This window comes from Tamandua tetradactyla, chromosome 17, assembly GCF_023851605.1.
Source record: "Tamandua tetradactyla isolate mTamTet1 chromosome 17, mTamTet1.pri, whole genome shotgun sequence".
NCBI lineage: Eukaryota > Metazoa > Chordata > Mammalia > Pilosa > Myrmecophagidae > Tamandua > Tamandua tetradactyla.
In genome coordinates, this window is record NC_135343.1 from 15,483,831 (window position 1) to 15,508,685 (window position 24,855).

The following is a 24,855-nucleotide window of genomic DNA, read 5'->3' on the forward strand; positions in this document are numbered from 1 at the left end:
ACAACGCAAATGTTTTTTTTCAGAGTCCTTTATTAAATGTGAGCACAATTTTCTTTAAAAAAAAAAACTACTTTTTTGTGCCTAGAACAAGGAAAACAAATATTTCACACTGGCCTCCCATATGTTTATGAATTTTTATTATTTACATTTTTGGATCAGCTCACTCATAATTTTCACACACCATATTTCCCTGCAAGTGGAAGAGCAGGAGACTATGAACCACTTCACTATATTCAAGGCTTGCATGTATTCACAACGGTTAAAAGACTTAAGATGTAATATCAAGAAATGATATCTTCTTTCAGACATTCAGAGCAGTCATGCACATGTAGGATCCTGCTTGAGTTGCATTTTCACAGCAGTGGATTTTACTATCTGCTAATGAGATGATCCCTTATTTTGAAAACAGCTATTCCTAGGATGACAAGAGTGGGAATGAATGCATATAAAATCAGAAAGTTGGCCGTGAATCTGGATGTTGCACCCGGGCAGGTTTTCTCAATGTACTGAATTCCTTGAGTGAAGGTACACATTGGATTAGTTGGCACAGAACCATTTGAGCCACCTGCCAGTGAGAAGATTGACAGTGTCAGCAGATCCTTACCAATTGCCCATCAAATACATAGCACTGTACTAAATGCCCTTCTTTACTGAGGATGCAGTACATTGCCAAGAGCCCCAAATGCACAATTAGTTGAAGCAGCAGTGGGTGTCCTGGGCCTTGGCATCACTGAAGTCATAAATGGGTTTGGTTCTATTTGGGATTTAGAGTCATTACCATAAAACTAATACAAATCATGATCACTTAGTATTGAGTATCCTAAAGTTGTTGGCACTATGAAATTCCACCCTGTTCCTTAGGTGTGTTCACAGAGTGGCCCAGGTATTTCCAACGGCCAGGAGGACCTTATAATGTGCCCACTGCCGTCTCATAGTATTTGGGAACAGACCTTTGCCAAAGTGGCTTTAGTCAGCTATATACTATGTACATTTGGGGGAATAAGAAGCCATTTCGGCCCACTTCATCCTGTTCAGTAGCCAAAGGAACTGATTCTACCCGGAATAGTGGAGTTGACCTGAGTGAACATTAGGGCTGTCGTTTTCTAATAACATCACAGTGTTACTAGAAATAACATCAACGGCCTTAAGCGATTGACCTCTGACAAATGACTAACTTACCAACTGCTTATTTTTCTTGTACTTTAAAAATCAGGGAAAATGTTGGTCTTTTATTTCAAAACAAGGCTGTATCTCTATTTATTATAATATGTAGCTTTTATTTCAAAAATCCCTTTCCCTCAAGAACTTGCTTCCTCAGAAAAATATGTAAATATAATATCCCAAAGTAGAATACTTACCACAAGTGAAATTTAGTCCATAGAACTCATTGACTATAAGAATCTCACAGCAGTATTTTTGGAATGTAAAATAACTGAAGATTTTAAAAGGAATGGGCATTTCTTCTGTGTTTCTTAAGAAAAAGAAGAGAGGTGAAATTCAGTAGATTCTGGTAACAGTCCAACCAAATGAAAAGAAAAGCATTCCCTATTTTATACTCTTCCAACACAAATATAGTTTTCGTATTTCTCTCATAAAAATTATGCTCACTAAAGCAAGAAATGTGTATTTGGTACAAAATTCATATTTTGACTAGTGCATTTCCTAATTTAACTTATATGGACAGTTAATTGAATGCCATAAGTACATAAACCTTGAAAAGGGCATGAGATTTTGTAGGTTTGTTCAGGTTAGTGTGATGCCCTGATAAATCCCAGAGTGATTTGAACAGTGAATAAAGAAGTATTTGCAAAGTCCCCTTGGGGGAATGACGGGAAAGGGAGAAAATTCACCTTCCTCATTTGGAGCATTCCTGATATTCTCGCAAACAGTGGGGACAACCAAAGCAATAGGCTGAGCCCTCAATCTTGGGGTTTGTTCATATGAAACTTATCCCCGCAAAGGATAGGCTAAGCCTATTTAAAATTAGGCCTAGGTGTCACCCCCAGAGAACCTCTTTTGTTTCTCAGATGTGGCCTTTCTCTCAGCTAACACAGCAAGCAAACTCACTACCCTCCCCCTCTCTACATGGGACAGGACTCCCAGGAGTAAAAACCTCCCTGGCAACGTGGGACAGAATTCCCAGGATGAGATGGGACACGGCATCAAGGGATTGAGAAAACTTTCCCAACCAAAAGGGGGGAAGAGAGAAATGAGACAAAATAAAGTGTCAATGGCTGAGAGAGCTCAAACAGAGTCGAGAGGTTATCCTGGAGGTTATTCTTACGCATTTTATAGATACCCCTTTTTTAGTTTAAGGCATATTAGAGTGGCTAGAGGGAAGTGCCTGAAACTGTAGAGCTGTGCTCCAGTAGCTATGTTTCTTGAAGATGAATGTATAATGATATAGCTTTCACAATGTGACTGTGTGATTATGAAAACCTTGTGTCTGATGCTCCTGTTACCTACGGTATGGACAGATGAGTAAAAAATATGGATAAAGAAATAAACAAATAATAGGGAGAACAAATGTTAAAATAAATTGAGTAGATTTAAATACTAGGGATCAATGAAAGGGAGTGGTAAGGGGTAAAGGAATAAAAAATAGGGGAACAAAGGGTAAAATATATTGAATAGATGGAAATACTAGTGGTCAATGAGAGGGAGGGGTAAGGGATATGATATGTGTGAGTTTTTTCTTTTTATTTCTTTTTCTGGAGTGATGCAAATGTTCTATAAAATGATCATGGTGATGAATATACAACTGTGTGATGAGACTGTGAGCCATTGATTGTATACCAAGTATGGAATGTTCATATGTTAAGAATGTCTGTGCTTCAACAAGTAAACTCACCACCCCTCCTTTGTCAACGTGGGACATGACTCCCAGGGGTGTGGACCTTCCTGGCAACGTGGGACAGAAATCCTAGAATGAGCTGAGACTCAGCATCAAGGGACTGAGAAAACCTTCTAGACCAAAAGAGGGAAAAGTGAAATGAGACAAAATAAAGTGTCAATGGCTGAGAGATTCCAAACAGAGTCGAGAGGTTATCCTGGAGGTTATTCTTATGCATTAAGTAGATATCACCTTGTTATTCAAGATGTAATGGAGAGGCTGGAGGGAACTGCCTGAAAATGTCGAGCTGTGTTCCAGTAGTCATGTTTCTTGATGATGATTGTATAATGATATAGCTTTCACAATGTGACTGTGTGACTGTGAAAACCTTGTGTCTGATGCTCCTTTTATCTACTTTGTCAACAGATGAGTAGAATATATGGAATAAAAATAAGTAATGGGGGAACAAATGTTAAAATAAATTTAGTTTGAAATGCTAGTGATCAATGAAAGGGAAGGGTAAGGGGTATGGTATGTATAATTTTTTTATTTATTTTTTTCTGTTTTTGTTTTATTTCTTTTTCTGTTGTCTTTTTATTTCTTTTTCTGAATTGATGCAAATGTTCTAAGATATTATATGATGATGAATATGCAACAAAGTGATGATATTGTGAATTACTGAATATATATGTAGAACGAAATGATCATATGTTAAAATAATAATAATAATAATAAAGTTTTCTGCTGTCACCAATGAAACATAGTTCCCTCAAATTCTCCCACACTCCTAACTTCCTTAAAATCAACAGTAACTGGATGTTTTTGAGGTGCTTTCTTTGATTGGAATTTAGCATATTCCTATCTCTTTGGAAACCAAAGGCAAATTCAGTTTCTTTACCTTTGGGATTACTAATACCTTTTATGGTGAATTTCAGTTTTCACATTTTTTGAGAGGAACATTCCAAAAAGCAAAAACAAAAGTTTCTAATTTGAATCTGTAGAGAAAGTCTCAATTTATAGTGTTTGCCTTTTTAGGAGCCACTTAAACCGCCTAAGAAGACAGTGCCATTGGCCTTGTGAAGATCCACAGACTTTAACTGTGTTGAGTGTAGGACAGAGACTCTCCTAATCTTAATATCTCAGTAACCCAAAAATGAATAAGAATCATATGAAAACCAGCAGCTGAGGAACATCTTACTTATTCAAAGCAAATCCATAACAGGTGTCCTTCAAGGATGAACATGTGTTCTGATCCCGAAGTAAAATTTACATCGACCTTTAGTGTATTGTATTCAGCTTTTAAAAGTGAGTTGTATGTATGTATTGGAAGAAAAAGAGATTCTTACAGTCTTAGATTTTGTTTCTTTGTGCAACAGCTGGACAGGAGAAATGAAGTTTATTTTAATTGTTTTGTTTTCCACAAAGGACAATCTGCATAGTTTACTTTATATATGACAGAGGTGATTTTTTTTTAACTATATAAAAGTTGTATTTAAAAAAAAAAATGTAAATGGAGAGGCTGAAGGGAACTGCCTGAAAATGGAGAGCTGTGTTCCAGTAGCCATGTTTCTTGATGATGATTGTATAATGATATAGCTTTCACAATGTGACTGTGTGACTGTGAAAACCTTGTGTCTGATGCTCCTTTTATCTGCCTTATCAACAGATGAGTAGAACATATGGAATAAAAATAAATAATAGGGGAAACAAATGTTAAATTTAGATTGAAATGCTAGTGATCAATGAAAGGGAGGGGTAAAGGGTATGGTATGTACAAATTTTTTTCTGTTTTCTTTTTATTTCTTTTTCTGAATGTTGCAATGTTTTCTTGCAAATGTTCCAAGAAATGATCATGATGATGAATATGCAACTATGTGATGATATTGTGAATTACTGATTATATATGTAGAACGGAATGATCAAAAGTTAAGAATGTTTGTGTTTGTTTGGTATTTAAAAAAATTTTTTTTAAATGAAAAGATTAACTTCAAGAAGGTAACACTCTCATTGGAAAAAATCTGAAAAGCAGGAGATGGTGGAGTTATACAGAGAAGGTCAGGTATAACAAATGAGTATAACTGCTGAATCATTAAATTGGTATTTCTTTTAGTCTCCAGTGTCTTGGAGCAGCTAGTAGCAAAAACCTAAAATTGTGGAATTCTAACCCACACCAAACTGAAATCTGTTCTACAACTCATTGTTGCAGTGTGCTTTGAAACTTATTGCTTTTTTGTATATATGCTATTTTTCACACACACACAAAAAGTTGATTGTGATAAATAGCTATATGATGATACTGTGAATCACTGATTGTACACTTTGGATGATTACAAAGTATGTGACTATATAATACATACCAATAAAATTGGATTAAAATTAAAATAAAAAGAATGTCTGTGTTTCTATGTTGTTTTGTCGATAAAAATATTAAAAAAAAATATGCTCACTATAAAACATATCAAACAATATTAAGAAGTATGAGGAAGAAAGTAAAAGCTACCTAAAAGGCCACTACCCAGGGTGGGCCACGGTGGCTCAGCAGGCAGTGTTCTCACCTGCCATCATGCTAAAGACCCGGGTTCAATTCCCGGTGCCTGCCCATGCAAAAAAAAAAAAAAAAATCCCACTATCCAGAAATAACTATTAGTACTTTTGTGAATATCCACCCATTCAGCTATCTTTTTGCATATATACATACATTTATATAATGTGCATGTTTATAAAATTGTAGATAAGTAGAATTAATGTACATGTTCTTTCCTAACCTGCTTTTTTTTCTCCCAAACATGTCTTTGATATCCTTACAAATTAGTAAGCATAGACTCCATCATTTTAAAACACAGCTTGGTGATCCATTACAGTAGAAATCTTAACAATTCTCTGATGATGAACTGGTGTCTGAGTTTTAGAGGTAAGCACTAATGGTATAAGTATAAACATAAATGAAAACACACACCTAAAACATACACATTAAAGGAGGATATCGGTCATTAAACAGAAATTTGAGAATGTTGGTGTGTGACATGAAAACACAACTAGACACTACGGGAGAAAGGATAAAGGGAGCAAGCAGACATTCTTTGTGAAAACAAAATTTCTCCTCTCCATTCAATTTCAGGTGAAACATCCAAAAGACCATGTGCCTTCCTTGGTTTGCTATATAGCTTTTATTAATCAACAAATATGTATTAAATTCTTTCTGTTTGCAAGACACTAATTCTAGCTGCTTGAGGAATTTTTTAAATGTACCTTATCCCTAAAGAACTCACAAAGTAGCTAGGGACTTAAATTAGGACCTAACAATACACAATAATGGACCATTTGTGCCAGAAAGTATTTAAAAAAAAAGAAACACAACAGCACATATGTCCATGACATTCCTGTATTGAATATTTGCGGTTATACCTATTCCCAAGCTCCATTATTCTCAGTTACTCTTAATTTTCTAAAGCACAAAACTGAGTTAATCACATTGAGAGGCTGTTGTTCGGAAAGAATAGGGAAGAATCTGCGAAAGAATTTGGGGAAGAGAAGGACATTCTAGGAAGGCACAATGGTGTGAGCACTGGTCTGGCCCACACAAAGGACAGAAGGTTCCAGAAAGGCTAGAGCAGAGGACTTAATTGGGAGCAGTGGGAGGTGAGTTTGGAATGACAGTCATGAACAGCCTGTGCAGAGCCTTGGATGACTGGCTAACCAGTGGGTTGCCACTGAGGAACTATGGAAAGAACACATCATAAGCAGTGTTTTTAAGAAAATTACCAGAATAAGGATAGATTAAGAACAGCAAAAAGGGTGTGAGCTACAGCAGAAGTTCAGGTATGAAATGATAAAGATCCAGATTAGGAGGATGGCAACAGGAGGATGGCTGCCCAGCCGGCTAGCATTACTTCCTTGGCTTAAGAACAGTGTCACTTCACCTCTCACTCCACTGCCCCGGATTATAGACAAGATAAAGGCACCACGTGCATTTGTGGATTGACATCAGAAAAGAAAGCCAACATGATTGAATGACTAATCCCGTGCATAGGCGGGCCAGGGAGAGAGGGTAATCCTTCATTTAGTCTCTCAACTCAACAAGTATTTCTGCAAACCTAACTGGTTTAAGACCAATTGAGACTGGCTGCTGAGACTACTGTGAGAGAGAACAAACAGGGCTTTCGGAGGGAGCCCTGCTAACTAAGGGAGCACCAGGCTTCATGCAGGCGGCAGAGGAGGCACTTCTTGAAAGGCAGGGAAGCAGGACCCGGGCTATGTGACAGAAATCCTTGGAGGAGCTTCAAGAGGGAGGAGGGATCATAGGTTTAAATTTATTGACATGAAAACTATCCACATTATTTTGTTAAGTGGAAGAAAGACATGCATACTTTGCATCTTACATAATGTATGATTCTGTTTTTGTTAAAAATGCATAAAAGTCTAGCAAGATACACAACAAAACTTAACTCTGTGTTGTAACACCTTCAGGTGACTTTTACTTTCTTCTTTGTACATTTCTGTATAGTGTTCTTGCAATGAGCATGCATTATTTTATAAGCAGAAAGTACAGCAAAATCTATTTCTGTTTTTGTTTAAAGGAGGAGGCAGACAATAAAGCACACATGCAGGTCAGCTAGGAAAGATGACTGAGCAAAACGTACTGACTCGGTGGTTTATGTGGACTTCAAGAAAGGCGTTTGCAGTATAGGGATGAGCGAAATCCAGGGGAAGCCTTGGGATGTTGAAGAACCCAAGGACGTTTAGTGATGTTGGTCACTGCCTCCCTTTTAAGGACAATTAATTCCCCATCCCTACATGAAGTAGTGCCCAATTGATTGTACCATGTGACGATTCGAATATGAAAGAGAAGCTGCTGCCCAAGGCTGGGTCTGTACTTTGTAATGATGCTGGCTTGATTCCATACCCTTGTGGGGATTTGATTTGTGCATTTTCCATAGCTGCTAACAGTCCTCTTAAGCAGCACAGACACACTCAATGTAATGATGTCACTGAAAAAAATCCTTCATGATGGATCAAAAACTGGCTTACTTTGCTTTATAATACCTCACCTTTAGATAACTCATTGCAATCTATAAATCATGTTTACGTTGAGTATCTCATCTGCTCCTCATGATCCCTTGGGGCAGGTGGAACTGAGATAATTATCTCCACTTGGTAAATGTGAAAACTGGCTTAGAGAGAAAAGTGACTTGTGCATGGTCACATGGCACTCAGGTCAGGCGACTTCCCGGGGCACTGCTCCCTTTGCCTGTCAGTCTCCATAGAGGTGCGACCTGAGCAAAGTCTGAGCTCAGCTTTCTTCCCTGCAAATGGTTTGCCCTGCGAGTTACATCATTAAATCAATATAATTAATGTATAGTCGAGTCTTGGTATTTTTGTTTATTTATTTGAATTTTAAGTGAAAGAAACACAGCTTCCTTCATATTTCCTCAGGAACTCACAGTTGAGTTACTACCTCTCACTCACACCACCTACCTGGGATCATTTTTATCCTTCTGAAATTTTCTACCCTTCCTGGTACTACTTTTTTTTTATTTATAATTTAAAGGATTTTTTTTCTTGATTGTAAAAAGAATGCTTGCCCATTACAGAGAATTTAAAAATACAGAAAAATATGAAGAAGAAGTTTAAAATAAATACCACCCAGAGAGAGCTACTATTAACACTTGAGCATGTCCTTTTAGTCCTTAAACAGCCTTTCATCCTGCAGCCTCATTTCTAATCCAGTTATTCTTACTTCTGAAAAAATCACTGGGAATTGAAAACTGGAATAGAGATGTGACAATGGTAAGACAGAAATGAACTAATAAGTATGTCAATCTAGCCCGTGATACAGTAAGGGCTGTGAATTCTCCTAGAGGATGGATTGGTTTTCCTCAGCTTGTTATAATGGCTTTTTATATGTGAATCGTGTTTGATAACATGCTTAAATTGTCATTTCCTGGTTCTCAGTATAAAGACATTTTATTGAATGAAAGAATGGTGAACAAGTCAAGGCCTAAGGCAATTATGATTAGCCACCACTAAAAATACTCTAGAATGATCGACTCCAAGGTGACACTTTGAACCAAAATCCCATACCTCTCTTCTGGAATTCCTTTAAAACAGTCATTACCAGGTGATCACTAACAACAAATCGTAACTTTCTAAAGTGTTTGAATTGTTATATCTTACCTCAGGAATCCAGATCCAACAAGAACTCCAGCAATACACAGCAGAGCCACTCCACTGTTGACTATGTTTGGGTTTTGGACCATACCAAGTAGCACAAGAGTTAAGAATTCACCAATTAAGTGGGGCGGCAAGAGAGCAGCAGAGAAATATCCAAATCTGGCAGCCTCAGGGTATAAACCAAGAGTCCTAGAAAGGAAACATAAGGTCTTTAGTTCCCTCTCCAGGGGTTATCAATTAAGAAAAATACCACACCTGCCTTCTACGGAATAAATCCATGGTGTCAGTGGGTGGAAAGAATTTGCAGGGCAAGCCAAACTTTCCTTTGAAAGGCCTTCTTGGAACAGAGCCAGGATTTAGGACCATTTATTGCCACAAATTTTTTCTGTTGGCTCCAACTCAATATGATCCGCCCTTTCCCTTTTATAGCTCTTTCAAGCCTCATAAGAAAATATTAAATCACTTAGACACCAGTCACAACTAACTAACTGCAATAAGTAGGGTTATTGAATTCCCCAGACTTCTCTATAAATATCCACATTCTTCCCTGCTAGCACCACTCCTACCTCACGCTAAGGGCTCATCCAACCTGCCTCTCAGCCATTCCTTCTCTGACCCTCATCTCTATTTCATGAGGTTATTGCCAGTGCAAGTTCAAACCACTTGTGCTTTCATCCTCTGTCAGATTTGTCCTCCCCAGATTCTTGTCTTTTCTGCCAAACTATTCCACTGATTTGACCTTCATTTTGTTATGAACAAAATTCCCTCTATCCATGCCTTTTCTCGTATATTCCTTTTACCAAATTGGTTTCTTTGATGATGGCATGTCCTCAAACCATCAGACACGGCTACTCTTTCTTACACTTGTGGAGTAAGGAAAAAGAGTTGGCAGGCCTCATGCATATCCTTTCTTTGTAGAAATGGAAAAGCTAATCATCAAAGTTACAAGGAAGGGTAAAGGACTCTGATTAGACAAAACTATCTTGAAAAAGAAGAATGCCATGTGGGAAACCCGGGTTCAATTTCCGGTCTATGCCCTTCCCAAAAAACAAACAAAAATTCAACAAATGGTGCTGCAATAACGGGATACTCACATGGGAAAATAATGAAATGTGACCCCACCATACAGGATAAAAAAAAAAAAACAGGAAGAATGAAGTTGGAAGACTCATGTGTCCCAGGTTTAAAACTTATTACAGAGCTACAAAACACCATGGAACTGGCACAGGGATAGACATATTGACAAATGGAATTGAATTGAGAGTTCAGAAACCAACCCTCACATATGTGGCCAACTGATTTTTAACAAAGATGCCAAGTCCTCTCAATGAGAAAATAATTTATTCAACAAATGGTGCTGGGAAAACTGGACATCTATAAGTAAAAGCATGAAGGTATGCCCCTATCTCACACCTTATAGAAAAATTAACTCAAAATGGATTGAAGACCTAAATATAAGAACCTAAACTATTAAACTCCTAGAAGAAAACATAGGGAAACATCATTAAAACCTTACATTAGGCAATAATTTTTTAGACTTCATACCTGAAGCATGAGAAACAAAAGAAAAAATAGATAAACGGTACTTCATCAAAATTAAAAACTTGTGTGCATCAAAGGACTTTATTTACAGAATGGATGAAAATGTTTGGAAATCACATACCTGAGAAGGGTTTAATATCCAAAATATATAAAGAAATCCTACAACTCAACAACAAAAAGCAAACAACCCGAATCTGAAAATTGGCAAAAGATTTGAAAACTGCTACAAATGACCACTAAGCACATGAAAAGATGTTCAACATCATTAGATACTAAGAAAAGGCAGATCAAAACCACCATGAGAGGGTGCACGGGGGGTTCAGTGGTAGCATGCTCTACCCGGGTTCAATTCCTGGACCATGCACCCCCTAAAATAAAAAATAAACAGCACCATGAGATGCCATTTCACAACTACTAAAATGACTATTAAAAAAACTGGAAAATGTTGGAAAGGGTGTGGAGAAATAGAAACACCCCTAAATTATTGGTGGGAATGTAAAATGGTGCAGCCACTCCACCATACGGTATAGAATTAGCATATTTCCTTCTAGCATATACCTCAAACAATTGAAAGCGGGATTCAAACAGATAATTGCACACCAGTATTCATGGCAACATTATTCACTGCTGCCAAAGGGTAGAAACAACCAGCGTCTTCAACAATGTCTTCAATTTTCATCCAGTCTTGTTTTACTCAAAAATGGTCAAATTTAAAAAATTTGCTCCTGGGTCATTTAGACTGAATTAGGTGGGCCTGTGATTGACATTACAGAATGGAGAATCCGCGTATCCTTGAGTGTCAGAAAACAAGGGGACGCCAGCAGGGCCAGCAAGGAGGGCCACGTGACCTTTGCCTTTGCCCTTGGTCCCACCTGCCGGCCAACAGGGAATAAGGGGCTTTGCTTCTGTCACTCTTAAACTGGGGTCTCAAGCTGACCAGACCCCAAGGTTATTCTTCATTTATTTCTTATATGTCATGTAATGCATGATAATTATCCATAACTCATATTATGGGTCTTTGTACTGGCTATAGTTAGGAGCACCTGGACATGAGTCCAGTGACTGAAGAAAGACAACGTCTTGAGAACTCCCTGGACTTCTCTCTTCAAGTGAGCTCACACCTTTCAACACCAAGGGAATCACAGAATCCCAGGTGACTGCTTCCATCTTGTCTTAAACGAAAGTCAACATAACTGGGGAAGATACATCTCCTTATGACAACAAGGCATGCAAACATCCTTACACTTTTTCAGATTTATACCTTTACGAAGTTCTGAGCAATATTAAAAAAAAGTCACCTAAAGGCCATCAGTCAAAACCCAGTTGACATCCGAGATGCTTCGCGGTCCCCCAATGCTCTCTTCCCATAGTCACACTTTTATTCTGAAGGCCCCCTCCCCCCAGCTCAAACTGTAACTTCTCAGAGTTGCTGCTTCAGCCCATAGCAGCCTGGAGAGGCCACACTGAACTGCAGTGTGAAGTCGCCGCTGTTGCTGTCCCTGGCCCTGGGCCCCATGTGCACCTGGGTCCTAGCCACTTCGGAGCCCTCTTCTCTGGCCCAGGCCCTGCAGGTAACACTGGACATGCTATGCCATGGCCACATACAGTCTTGCTGATTTGTTCTCAGATCCCATGCAGCCCACGTATAGAATATTTTATTGGCCCTGAAGGGCAGGACATTCATGAGCATTGTGGACAAATACAGATCCTCCAGAGCAGAGAGCACGGAGATGGCTGTCCTGGAGCCCTCCCTCCACAGCTCCCCCGGGCCATCACGACTCCCCGGAAGCCTCTGCCCTGGTGAACGAGCACTGCCGAGCACCCCTTACCAGTAGGACACACTGCTGAAGATCATGATGGCAACGATGCTGAAGGGGAGCACATGCAACACGTAGGCCAGCAGCATCTGCCACTTCTGGTACAGGCCGTCCTGACTCTCCTGGTCACTGACAGCTCGCAGCACGGGAACTAGAACAGCATCAGAGAGCTGAGGCGAGAGGCCTCGCCAAGGTGGACTGTCAGGGCTGGGTGGTGAGGACACAGGGCAGGTTCCCTAGAGATGGATGGACCTGCCATCCATGGGGCAACAAATACCACCCCCACCCCCAACCTAGAAATCTGCACCCTACCTGAATTTCAATACGGCGCATAATGTATGGGGATGGGGAGGGTTGTCACTGATTCAAGAAAAACACAGGCAAAAGGAGTCCAAATGTGGTTTGAGAGATTTTGTCCTCTTTTTTGTGCCAGATCTTGGCCCCCCAGCAGCACCAGGGAAGACTGGTAGGGGCTGAGGCTTATTATTGTCCCTCATCTCCATCTCAAGGACCAGCTTTGCAGAAGCATCATTCTCCCTTCTTATGCCCTGGACCTAGTGGTACATTTTGAGAATCCCTCTGAACATCCATTTCCCTGCATCAGTCATAACACTGCGCAGCCAGGTATTGCTTCTAGATCCCCGCTCAGTTTGAAAGGGAGCTGCTGACTAATCTAAAATAGGCTCTACTTCAAAGTTGGCTTGGTCACAGGCCCCAGGGGCTGTATAGCTGAATGGCCAAGATGGGATACCAGGAATGGTCTTTGAAAAACCCTGCCCAAATCCTGCCCCATCAGCACTTCAGAACTTCATTTTCACTAGATTCTTCTCCTTAGAGCCTCAGGGAGACCCCTCTGGTGAGCTAATTCCCACTACGTGTTAGCAATTTAATACTTCTCTTCCCTGCCCCATCCCCAAGGAGAAACTCCCTTATCACTGTGAACTTCTGCAAGGTGACAGCAGGATAAGGGAGCTCCTTAGGTAAGAGGAACTCTTCACCCCCGGGTGCATCTCCTGCCCATGGGCACTTACACAGATTCACGGCATTGAGCATGCCTGTGTAGGGGACGGCACCCACGAACTGGTACAGGAGGCCCACGCGATCCTGGACAGCACCTTTCAGCACATCATCCTGGACCCGCAGAAGGTAGAAAATGACGAACAAGCCCATGAGCAGATTCTGCAGGAGGCGCATGGTCACTGCCAACTTATTTCTCATTAAGTTTTTCGTCACTCTCCTGAAAGCCACACAACTCCGTTTTTAATTCCTTTTCTTTTAATTGGCGATGTCTAAATCCCTAAATTGGGGCTTGCTTAGTATCTGTGAGGCTCTTACCTCAAGAGAACCCCCAGCTTAGAGAGTACTCCAGGAGAATCTTTGGTTTTGAAAGGAACCATCGGTAATGTTTTCAGGTGTTTTGTTCTTTCACCGATCTCCAAAGTTTTATGATAAATCGCAGATTTTTTATAGGCAGCTACAATCAGGTGGACTCTCTTGTAGGTTTCTATTTCCCGTTCTTTGCTTTGGGTGTCCACAGATGTCAGGTCAACTAAAATGTGTCCCAAAAAATATGATGCGTGTGCTTTTAAATGCACATATGTACACAATGGATGACAGTATATTTTATCACTTATTCAGGAGTACCAGCCATAATAATTCATCTCATTAGAGTAAAAGCTGTTCTTAATGCCCATTTTTAAAATCAGAATATTTTTAAGATACCCAGCATGGTGTCTTACCCCATCCTGTAAGTCATTATGGCAAGTTAGTTGACCTAGCCAAATTAATTCCTTGAAAAGCAGAAGAGGGTAAGGAGGAGTCATGATTTAATGGGCACAAGTTTCCTCTGGGGATGATAAAAATGTTCTGGAAAACCGATAGTGGTGGAAGTTATATAAATTAATTCCTCCAAAAGCAAAAACAAAACCCACTAGTGCTGGAGTCATCCAGACAGAAAGATCCGAGATGACAAAAGTTCAAAAACCTTCATGATGGGAAAGATGAAAAAAAAAACTTACTGTAAAAGTCAAAGGGGTTTGAATGTTCAGGACAAGGGTAATTGCAGCCATTGAAGAAATCAAGCATTTCCATGGGTGTACCGCAGAAAACCAGTTCTCCATTGCTGAGGATGGCAATTTTGTCAAAAACCTGGTGGGACAAGCAGGTAGTGTTAGTGTGTAATCAGGTTCCCATGTCCTTATGGAAAGTAAAGTTTCCAAGCAGTCAGTCCTTTGATTATCTGGGCCATTCACCAAAATGCTCACTGCACCCAGTGGAGATACTCAGAGGACACCCCTTTTCTTTCCAGCTGGGGCAGCCACTGTGCATGATGCTGCATCCCCTCCCAAGCCCCAGCAGCATCTGTGGTCAAGGAGAACGGCCAGTCTTAGGCCAAGGGACCCGGACTTGAGGCCCAGCAATGCTACTGAGTGAGTAACTTTGACAAGGTGTTTTTGTTCGTTTGTTTTAAAATCTCAAATTCTCATTTTCAAAAGGCAAATATTATCGACCTAAAGAATACTAAAAAGTCATAGAAACCAATGGCAGAGTAGTAGGTTCCAGGGTTGGGAGAAGAGGATAAGGAGAAGTCATTACTTAATGGTATAAGTTTCCTACCGGGATGATAAAAATGTTTTGGAAACAGGTAGTGGAGAAAGTTACACAGCATCAATGTACTTAATGTCACAGAATTGTACACTTAAAATGGTTAAAATGATTTTTGTGTTCTGTATATTTTACTACAATTTTTGTTGTTTTCTGGGGTTTTTAAAAATTTTTTGTATCACAATTTTTTTAATGGGAAAGAAAAGGATACCAGAGGGAAAAATAACATTTTTGGAAGGTACTCTATATGATTTAGTGGGAAAACACAATCTTTGAAGCCAACAGGACTGTGAATGCCAATTCCAGCCTTTTACGGTGCTATTAGCTCGGTCTCTGGTGTCATTCCTAAGTCTCACTCTTCTCCTCCGTAAAGTGGACATTCTGATGCCTGCCTCATAGGATTGTTGTGAGGATTCAATGAGCTCGAGTATAGTAAATATTTGGCACATGCTAGGTGTTGACAGATGGGTTTTTCTCTTCTTTGCCAACTGCTCTGGTTTGACAAGTACTAACCTTCGCTCCACTGCCCCCAGCTCAGCGCACACACGGGCCGGCCCCAGACGAGCTGAGCGGGGACAGGAGGCGCCCCCTCACCTGGAAGAGCTCGGAGCGGGGCTGGTGGACGGTGAGGATCACCATGCGGTCCCTGCGGGCCAGCTCCGCCAGGAGGACGACAATCTGATTCGCGGTCACGCAGTCCAGGCCTGTGGTGGGTTCGTCGAACAGCATGACCTCTGCAGGCAAACAGGGGCCAGACTAAGCTGCTGCCGGGCCCATGGTCGGTGTCTGAAACTCAGAACTTGGAAGGGTCCCTTCTTTTAGCCATCCAAACAGTGCTCCGTGAGAAGGGGTGGATGTCAGCTGGCTTCCAGCCTGCGCCCAGGAGAAAGGACCCGACGTGGGACGGCCCGGCTCCCAGCTGCCGAGCACACCTGGGGACAGAGCGGCAGGCAGGCCGGGTTCTGCAGATTTTCCCAAGGCGCCGTGGACTGTTTGGGCTCCGACCAGGGGACTCTAACAGGGAGCAGTGGCTGGCAAGCTGGCACCAAGTTGTTTTTGAAAGGTGGGGGGAAGGGGGCTGGTTAACTGGACCTAACCCCAGCACAGGCCTGGGGCACTTATCAACAGCGACAAGGACTTTGCACTGGAAAAAAAACTCTGATTCCTGAAATAAGGGCTGAAGAGAGGCAGGCATTCAGGAACTTTAGAGAGTCTAACTGCAGCTTTTAACCCAAAAAGGGGAAGGGCTTTTAAGACTCTTTCTCTTCTCTGCCTTCTATTGACCAGGAACCATCTGAAGCACAGACAATCATTGTGTATCGGCACATAAAGGAAGTTTCCAGGTGCCATATGTCCTCTTCCAGGTGCATGTAAGTGATGAGGTTTCCCCAGGTGGTAAGGAGCCCAACCAAACCGGGGAGCAGGGAACAGCCTGCCCTATCTTGATAGAGCCCACCCCACCCCTTACACACACACTCACACACACTTGTGAGCGTATCACTCAAAGCTCTACTCCAGTTCCTGCCATGCATAAGCACTTCCCATCAGACCAATACTCACTGGCTTTCCCCAGCAGACACAGTGGTACTTCTCTAGTTAAAAATAAGGGTGGACAGGTGAGAGCCTGAATCCTAATGGGACATTAAAACACAACGTGCAGTGCTTCCAAGCTGTGTCCGTGGATGATAGGATAACATCAGGAAACAAACTAAATAGCATTATTTAACAACTGGGCTCCCATTCTGAAACACCTGTTCCGCACAAACCCCTTTCACAGGGGACCGTGAAGAAAGGGCGGGAAGCATCCACAGCACAGGGGAGATGCCCCGGCAGCCTCCGCTGCAGTTCCAGGGCCGCTTACTGGGGTCCTGCAGGAGCTGGGCCGCGATGGAGACCCGGCGCCGCTCGCCGCTGGATACGCCCCCGCAGCTGTCGTCGCCGATCAGCCGATGTGCCACGTGGCTCAGGCTCAGCTCGGCCATCACTGCCTCCACCTGCAGGTGACACAGGCCAGGAGGGGCTGGTCATTGCTACGGCTGCTGTGTCGGTGGCCGGGGCACATGAGAGGCCACACGCGTCCCTACAACGCACGGGGACGCACCCCACCCCGGGGAAGCCAAGCCCACTGGGGTAAAGCCCGGTGTGGTTGGACGGAAATCCCTCTTCCCTCTGTAACCCAGAGGAGACCTGGAGGCCCACGTGGCCCAGTCTCAGTGCGGTTTTGCATCAAGGAAATATAACCCAGCAGTCAAAAGTAATTAAAATAATTCCAGCCTTTATTTGAATCTCTTTCAGGACTTTAAAGGGGACACAATTTATACTGATCCACAGTCCCACTTCTTAAAATTTCCTTTCCCCCAGTTCTCCTGACTCTACTTAGACACCCCCCCCCCCCCCCCCCCCCCCCCCCCCCCCCCCCCCCCCCGGCTCCCTGAAACCTCTCTGCCTATTCCTCTTTCTCCACTCCCTCATGACAATAATGGTCTTTTAATTCTCTGACTTTCTAATCAAGGAGGCTAGTCTCTTTTCTCCTTCCCCTCTTTATCTTCCTCAACTTATTCCCTTCTCCAGAGACTTTTAAAAAAATTTTGATTTCTGGTCCTCCCCAACTAGTTGCATTAAGCAAAGTGGAAAGGGGATGGAAAGAGAGAACTCATATGATAATGATTTTTTGTCCCCAGCACATCCCTAATGAGATTGTGTTGCTTTTATTATAATAATAATAATAAAGCTCTGCACCTAAAAAAAAAACAAAACACACACACACCACCACCACCTTGATTGGAGTAAAAGAAAGGATGACTTTTGGAATAAAGTTCCGGGGGAGACAGGGTGAGATCAACAGCAGAGATTAAGCTTTGACCAAAAGAAGGGACACACATCTTAAACAGAAACAGAGGAATACCAAAAAGGCCAACACGCATAAATAAACTTGCATGATTTGTTCTGGGAAAGAAGAAGGGTCTCCTGTTGCATCAGGGTAGGGTCCTAGAACTGAGTTTTGCTTGAGTTGGCCAGGCTGACCTGCCCCCTTTTCATCTGCTCTGTGACATCAGCAGAGGAGGGGAGCTGGCCTGCCTGGCTTGGAAGGGATGGACCCAGCAGATGTTTGTTGAATCTGTCCCAGATATCTCAGGCCCCAGCCGGAAGCCTCCCCATATTTTACAAACACTGTTGGGAATGTGATTCACGGAATCTCCAAAGGGACCCGTGGGATTATCTAGTCCAACCTTCTCATTGTATGGGTAAAAAAGCCAAAGTCTAGAGAAAGGAACTTACCTAGAGCACAGAAGTGGCAGGGTTGGTACTTGAAGGGGGAATGAGAGAGAACTAATGTCCACTAACCTCCCCACTCCCTCTCTAAGCTATGTGCTTTCACAAAACCTGATTTATTCCGCACATCAATCTCTGGAGTTAGAAAATGGCAGAGCCGGGATTGAGAGCAGGACGATCTGGGCTCTCTCCAGTGGTTCTGAAGCACGAGGGTTGGCCAAAGCCCAGTGCACACAGCCTGCCCGTCCCAGCCACCTCTTATGTTTTCAGATTCCTCCCAGGACGGAGGCAGGTCTGCGGGGCAGCCTCTTCTGCTATCACTGGAACTTCCTCCTCACAGGGAGAGGCAGAAGCTGGAAGTCAGTGAACCCAGAAAAGAAAGGAGAAGGTGCCACCACGTGTGTTGCCATGTGATGGAAAAGCAAAGGACTAAGGGCTGCTTTACAGCCAGTCCTAGAACGCCGCAGTCTTCAGGGAGAAAGCGCTGCCTGGCTGAAGCCCCCATTTTGGACTTCTAGCCTTAAAACCAGGAGCCAGGAAATGCCCCCTGTTTAAGCCAACCATTGTTGGATGGTTTTGGCTTTAGCAGCTGGGTAACTAAAACACTAAGACTCCTCCAGAGTAAAAGTTATACCCAAAAAATTGTCTAGGAATCTCAAACAGAAGACCTCTGTCTGCTCACCTAAGGCATTACAAAAGAGCACATAATCTAGGACTTGGGACATGCATCAGACCCAGAGCCACTCTCCTTGAGCCCTGTCTGAGAACCTGGCCCCACGACAGATACGCAGCCACCCTGGGGACAGGCTCAGCGAGGCTGATATAAACAGGGTCACGTGCTGCACTCTCGGCAGAGGTAGGGGATTTCCTCGGCACCTCGGGAGCATTAAAGAAAGGCCAGCCTTGGAGCCTGAACTGGGATATAACTTGCATGCTGAGGGGGAATCTGAGGTCCCTGCTGAGGCCTCGTGTAGGTGAAGCATCTGAGACAGATGTCGTTGGTCAATTCTGGCAGCCCTGAGAGCCATTTCCGGGGAGCGGTGCCTGGTTTGCAGGTGGCACCTGTCATTGGTGCCCTGTGCCTTCCCTGGCCTTCCCAGTCTGGGCAAAAATGAGTCAGTGGTTCCAGGTAAGGCCCAGGTGAGTTTACCTGTGGCTACTTCCAAATCGGGTACATTTAAGAAACAGTCTGGAACTAGAAAGAGTTGGTGATTGAATAGTTACTTCCTTCATTAACTTAATCCAGATTGGACGAGACACATTCAAGATACCTCAGAGAAAGTTGAGAAAAATCTCCACTGGGCTGCAGGATGGAGCACGAGGGGAAAGAGCATCCCATCTGCTCCAATATAGAGCACCTAGAACAACACTGTCCAATAGAAATGCAATGCAAGCCACATACAGAATTTAAATTGTTAGTAGTCACATTTCAAAAAGTCAAAATAAACAGGTATCATTCTCTAACCCAATGCATCCAAAATATTTTAACATGCAATCATTATCTTTAAAATTATTAAGACAATATTTCACATTCGGTTTTTTCAGATCAAGTCTCAAAAATCCCGTCTGTAATTTATATTTACACGTGATCAATCAGATCACGTTCAAATGCCCAAAAGCCACATGTGATGGGTGCCTGGCTACAGGCCAGCGCTGCTCCAGACACTAGAGGGAAGGGGTGCCACCGGCGGTGGAGGTGTAGAAGTGAAGAAAGGAGGGGGTGCCGGGCCACCAGGAGCTGCTGGGTCTCTCCCATTTGCCCCTGAGTGACTGCTCGGAGGCCAGGGCGGGACCCACCTTCTTCTGGAAGAATCCCGGGGCGCCGCCGCGCATGGCCAGCCGCGCCGTGTAGAGCAGCGTCTCCCTCACCGTGAGGTTGCTCAGCAGAGTGTCGCTCTGCAGGGGAAAGAGGCGTCAGCGTGGCCCGAGCCCCCCCGGGGCCGCGGCTGGGGCTGGGGACGCGCCCACCTGCAGGACGTAGGAGAAGCAGTCCTGGAACTGGTCCCTGCGCAGCGCGCGGCCGTTCAGGCACACCTCTCCCAGGAGGGTCCCCGTGCGCCGCAGCCTCCCGGACACGGCGTCCAGCAGCGTGGTCTTCCCGGAGCCTGTGAGGGGCACGGCAGGTCCTGGAGGAGGCCGTCTGCGGACGGCACGGAGGACCCGCCAGGCCCTCTGCGGGACTAGCCCAGCCCCGACTGCTTCTCGCTTTGCGGGGAGGTCCCAGCCCGGATTCAACTTTGCAAATGGCAACAGCCCATTTCATTCATCTGGGTCACTGGTCACTGGTTTTGCTTATTTGCTCTTAAAGCTTTATCGAGTTGAAAAAGAAAATAGAGGATCAGAATCAACGGAAAACCAGGGTCCTTGGAAATTTTGGATCCTAGAGCATCTCCATTTCTTTTTGTGGCCCGCTGGGCTTGTCTGGCTTCACCCAACACTGCCTCGAGCCTTGTACCCGCATCACCGGGCCGCAGCATCTCCTGGTCCCGCCCCCACCTGCCGGCTCAGCTTCTGCTTTTTGAACCAGACCCCTGGGCGAGTCCCCTCACGGTGGAGTTGGGGAAGCCCGGCTTGGGCAGCCCTGCCCTGAGAGCTGTGGCCTCACCCTCGGCTCTCACCCCTCCTACACAGGAGCTGTGGGGCCAGCTGCCTGGTGCCAGGGGCCTGGAGGGGGTGTCCCAGGGTTAGAGGCAATGCCTTCAGGGTCAGAAGCCAGCTGCCCCCCACCCCCACCCCATTCACATGGGACAGGAACTTAACCTGGGTGCAGGGGTCCAGGGCGCCAGGAGGAAGGCGTCTCCAGGCCTCTCTTGCCCAAAGCTAAGAAGTTAGAATTAATGACAGAGGAAGTAGGAGGGAGGTGCTGATCTGAGAAGATGGCAAGAGTTTTCTACTGAGGATACCATGACCTGTGCAAAACCCAAGAGAAGATCTTTTGTCCCCATATTTTGAAGAAGCTGCTTATTGCTGTGAGAGGTACAAAACTGAGAATGCTGATAGGAAAGCACAAGGGTGGCGTCTCACAAGAGAAGTCCAGAGACACTGAAGGGAGGGTGGCAGTGACTTGAGCTGCCATACGAAGATCGGAAGCACGTTATTATAAAAATCAAATGGATTCTGTTGTTTTAGCAGGACAGAAGTCTAGGGGTGAAAAGGGGTACGCTGCTGCTCACTGGCTCTGAGAACTCAAGGCCCCAACGATGTTCCTGCAGCAGCTGCCTTCTCTTCTAACCCAAGACTGACGAAGCTCTGATTAGCTTTCTTTGTCTCTAACAGGTATAAAAAGCCAGGTGAAAAATGACTACGGGGAGGCAAATTTGGGAAGTTTCCCCTGCTTCCTGCCGCGGTAAATAAATCTTCTTTTCCTCCACAGCCCTTCTGTGTGTCTGCACGTTAAGCCGGACTCGGGGACGGCGGGGCCCTCATCCACACGCCCCACTGTGTGCAGGGGGCAGTCAGGGAGGGGAGGAGGACCGCGGGATAGCAAAGAGAAGACGTGCAACTTCGCTGTGATTCAAAGTTGTGCGGCACCATTGCCCGTATGGGCTGCTTGTAACCGAAGCCCCCCCCCCCTCCCCCCGGTCTGCAGGCTCAGCACTGACGGAAGCTCCTGACATCCTGCGGCGCGGGTCCCACCCCACCACGACCTCAGAGCTGAGCTCCCGAAAGAACACCGAGGGTGATATATGAGATTCTGCAATGGTTCCATGCACTAGGGTAACTTTCCCAGACCTACAACTGCCAGATGGGTCCCTGGACCAGGTAAGTCCTGACAGGGCCCAGCCTCTGCAGAACGTCAGATAGTTCCATCCCCCCCACCCCATATTATCAACAGCCCCTTCCAACATGAAAAAGTTAGAATGGGCATAGCCCAGATACCCCTAAAGAGTGAGAGAAGGATCAAAGGCGATGCTGGAGTGAACAAATGAGTATGATTGCTGAGTCATTATACTGATAATTCTTTTAGTCTCCAGTATCTCAGAGTAGCTACTGTAAAAACCTGAAATTGTGGAATTGTAACCCCATACCAAACTCTGAAATCTATTCTATAACTAATTGTTGTACTATGCTTTGAAATTTGTTGCTTTTTTGTATATATGTTATTTTTCACAAAAAAGAAAAAAAAAGTTGATTGTGATGATAAATGCACAGCTATTTGATGATATTATGAACCACTGATTATACACTTTGCATGATTACATGGTATGTGAATATATAATATATATCAATAAAAAATAAATACGTGAATTAAAAGCTGGCCTCCCCAAGCTGACACTTCCTTTTGCAGAATATGTAGTAAGGTGGATTGGAAATGTCTGGAAATGGACAGAGGTGATGGTAGCACATTGTAGTGAGTGTAATTAATGTGATGTGAAGGTGTGATTGCAGTTGAAAGAGAAAGTTTAGGGTTATGCATGTCACTGGAAAGAAAGCCTGAGGGTGAGGCATGGTGTAACATAGGGAACCCTCTTGAGGGTGAAAATGTTCTAGAACGTATTGTGGTGAGGAACGCACAACCCTATGAATGCACCAGAAGACACTGATGGTAAACTTTAGATGGATTGTATGGTACGTGAATTTATCTCAATAAAACTCCTTAAAAAAAGAAAAACCTGGCCTCCCCAAGGACATCGAGGCTACTTTCTTGTTGCCAAATCAAGGGGGCACGTCTCTGTCTGCTGTTTGACCCTCGGCAGCACTTGGAACTGCCGCCTGCCCTTCTGCGGAAACCTCTCTGTCCCTCGCCTTGATGGCACCCCACCTGCCGGTTAGCATGGGACCCCGCGGGCCGCCCCCTTCGCCTCCTGTGGCTGTTCCTCAGGCCTCTTCCCGGGCCCTCTGTCTGCTCCCGTCCCGCAGCCGCACCGAGCAGGCCTGGCCCCTCCACCGCAGTCCACTCTCCACACGCAGCCATGTGGGTCGTTTCTAAAGCTCACATCTAACCGTGTCACCCTGTCTCCCGAACCCATGCTTACCCAAAGAATAGAGCACAATCTCCTGAATTAGGCCCCATGGCCCCCTACTTCCAGCCCCTGCCTTCTTCCCTGGCCTCATCTTGAGCTATTTCCTCCCTCATGTGCTTGCATCTTAGGGGGAGAGGGGAAAGGGGAGCCCGGGGCCCGCCCCTCACGTATCACTGGGCGGAGCGAGGAGAGCCCTGTACAGTGATTCCTTCAGAAACCCCCATCTGCAAAAGGCCTCAGGACCCCTGGCTGGCAGAGGCCTTTTTCAGAGTTAAACAATGGCCCACAAAACACTTTTTTCTTTCCCACTCCAGCTGCCTCCAAGGGCACTGAGCTACGTCTGCCCCAGTGATTCCAAATCGTTAAGGAAACCCTTTCCTTTTGCTTGGGTCTGACATGGTTCTCTTCCTTTAAAAAAAGAAAGAAAAAATTTCTCCTTAAGGAAACAATTTGGATCCAACTTGACACGCCCCAAATGAGTCTTTGCCTGCTGAAGACGCACCAAAATACTGAAGTCAGCCACCGAAAGGGTGCTGGACAGTGTTTTCCCAAGATTTTTCCATTGCTACTCCACTGCTCTGTCTTCCTTTGGAAATAATCTTTCCCAGCATGGGTGACGTGACTGCCCTGACCCCGGTCTCGGCCACTGAGCGCTGGTGAAGAGCCACCCTACCCGACCCCGGCCGGCCTGGGTGGCCGAGGGAACGCAGCAGAAGGGACGGCGCCGCTCCAGAGACTTCCCGCTGGGTTATAAAAGCCACCGCAGCTTCCTCCCTGGCTCCTGGAGTTCGCTCTCTGGCAGAAGCCAGCGCGACAAGGACATCCTGGCAGCCGGGACGGAGAGATGCTGAGGCCTCCGGCCAGCAGCCCCAGCTGAGGAGACGGCCCGGGCAGCTGGTGTTCTCCACGCAGGCCTACAAGCCACCCCAGCCCCAGCTGACGTCCGACTACAACCTCCTGAGAACACCGAGACAGAACTGCCCAACCAAGACACTTCCAAACTTCTGACCCACAGAAAACCTGAGAGGTGATAAATGATTTGGGATGTTCCAAGCCACTAAGTTCTCGGATGATTTTTAACATGTAACTATTACAGTTTTGGGCGTGTGTTTGTTAACTCATTAATGAGGGAATAGCAGGATGACAAAGCTTCTTCGAAAAAAGATCATGAGAAAATGCTACAACATGGATGAACCTCGAAAACATCATGCTGAGTGATATAAGCCAGGCACAAAAAGGACAAATATTGCATGGTCTCATATGAAGCAAATAGAACATTCAAATTCATAGAGTAAAAATAAGAGCATGGGTTATTGGGGCAGCAGTGGGGAAGGATGGGTGGGAAGTTAATACTTCATTGGTGCAGGGTTTCTTTTGAAAGGTGATGGAAAAGTTTTGGTAATGGCCAGCGTTGATGGTAGTGTGACATCATAAGTGTACTTAACCCCACTGAATTAGATACGTGAAAGTGGAAAATTTTATGCTGTGTATATGTTATCACAATAAAAAGTGTTTTAGATACCCTATGCCCAGAAGAAAAAAAGGATATGAGAAACTGATAAATACAGTCAATAGAAAAAAGAAGATTGGAGCAAGTCTGCAAAGCTAGAAACAAAAATGGTTAATGCCCTACAGGGCAATAAAACCGGGA

At 44.3% G+C, this 24,855-nt stretch overlaps 1 protein-coding gene across 2 annotated transcripts in view; it reads right to left on the bottom strand.

Annotated features, from left to right (window-relative positions):
• Nucleotides 1-24,855, bottom strand: part of ABCG5 (ATP binding cassette subfamily G member 5) — a 26,906-nt gene continuing 2,051 nt past the window's right edge. The window contains exons 3-13 of one of the 2 annotated variants that reach the window (XM_077134110.1): nt 20,209-20,345; nt 20,038-20,136; nt 16,829-16,961; nt 15,562-15,701; nt 14,382-14,511; nt 13,699-13,912; nt 13,395-13,600; nt 12,376-12,514; nt 9,008-9,193; nt 1,359-1,471; nt 1-565 (exon numbers count right to left, since the gene is read on the bottom strand). In XM_077134110.1, the coding sequence (XP_076990225.1) occupies nt 372-565; nt 1,359-1,471; nt 9,008-9,193; nt 12,376-12,514; nt 13,395-13,600; nt 13,699-13,912; nt 14,382-14,511; nt 15,562-15,701; nt 16,829-16,961; nt 20,038-20,136; nt 20,209-20,345 (1,691 nt within the window). In that variant the 3' untranslated portion in view covers nt 1-371. Of the gene's footprint in view, nt 566-1,358; nt 4,210-9,007; nt 9,194-12,375; nt 12,515-13,394; nt 13,601-13,698; nt 13,913-14,381; nt 14,512-15,561; nt 15,702-16,828; nt 16,962-20,037; nt 20,137-20,208; nt 20,346-24,855 lie in introns of those variants that run through there. The other variant, XM_077134111.1, reaches the window with a different exon arrangement.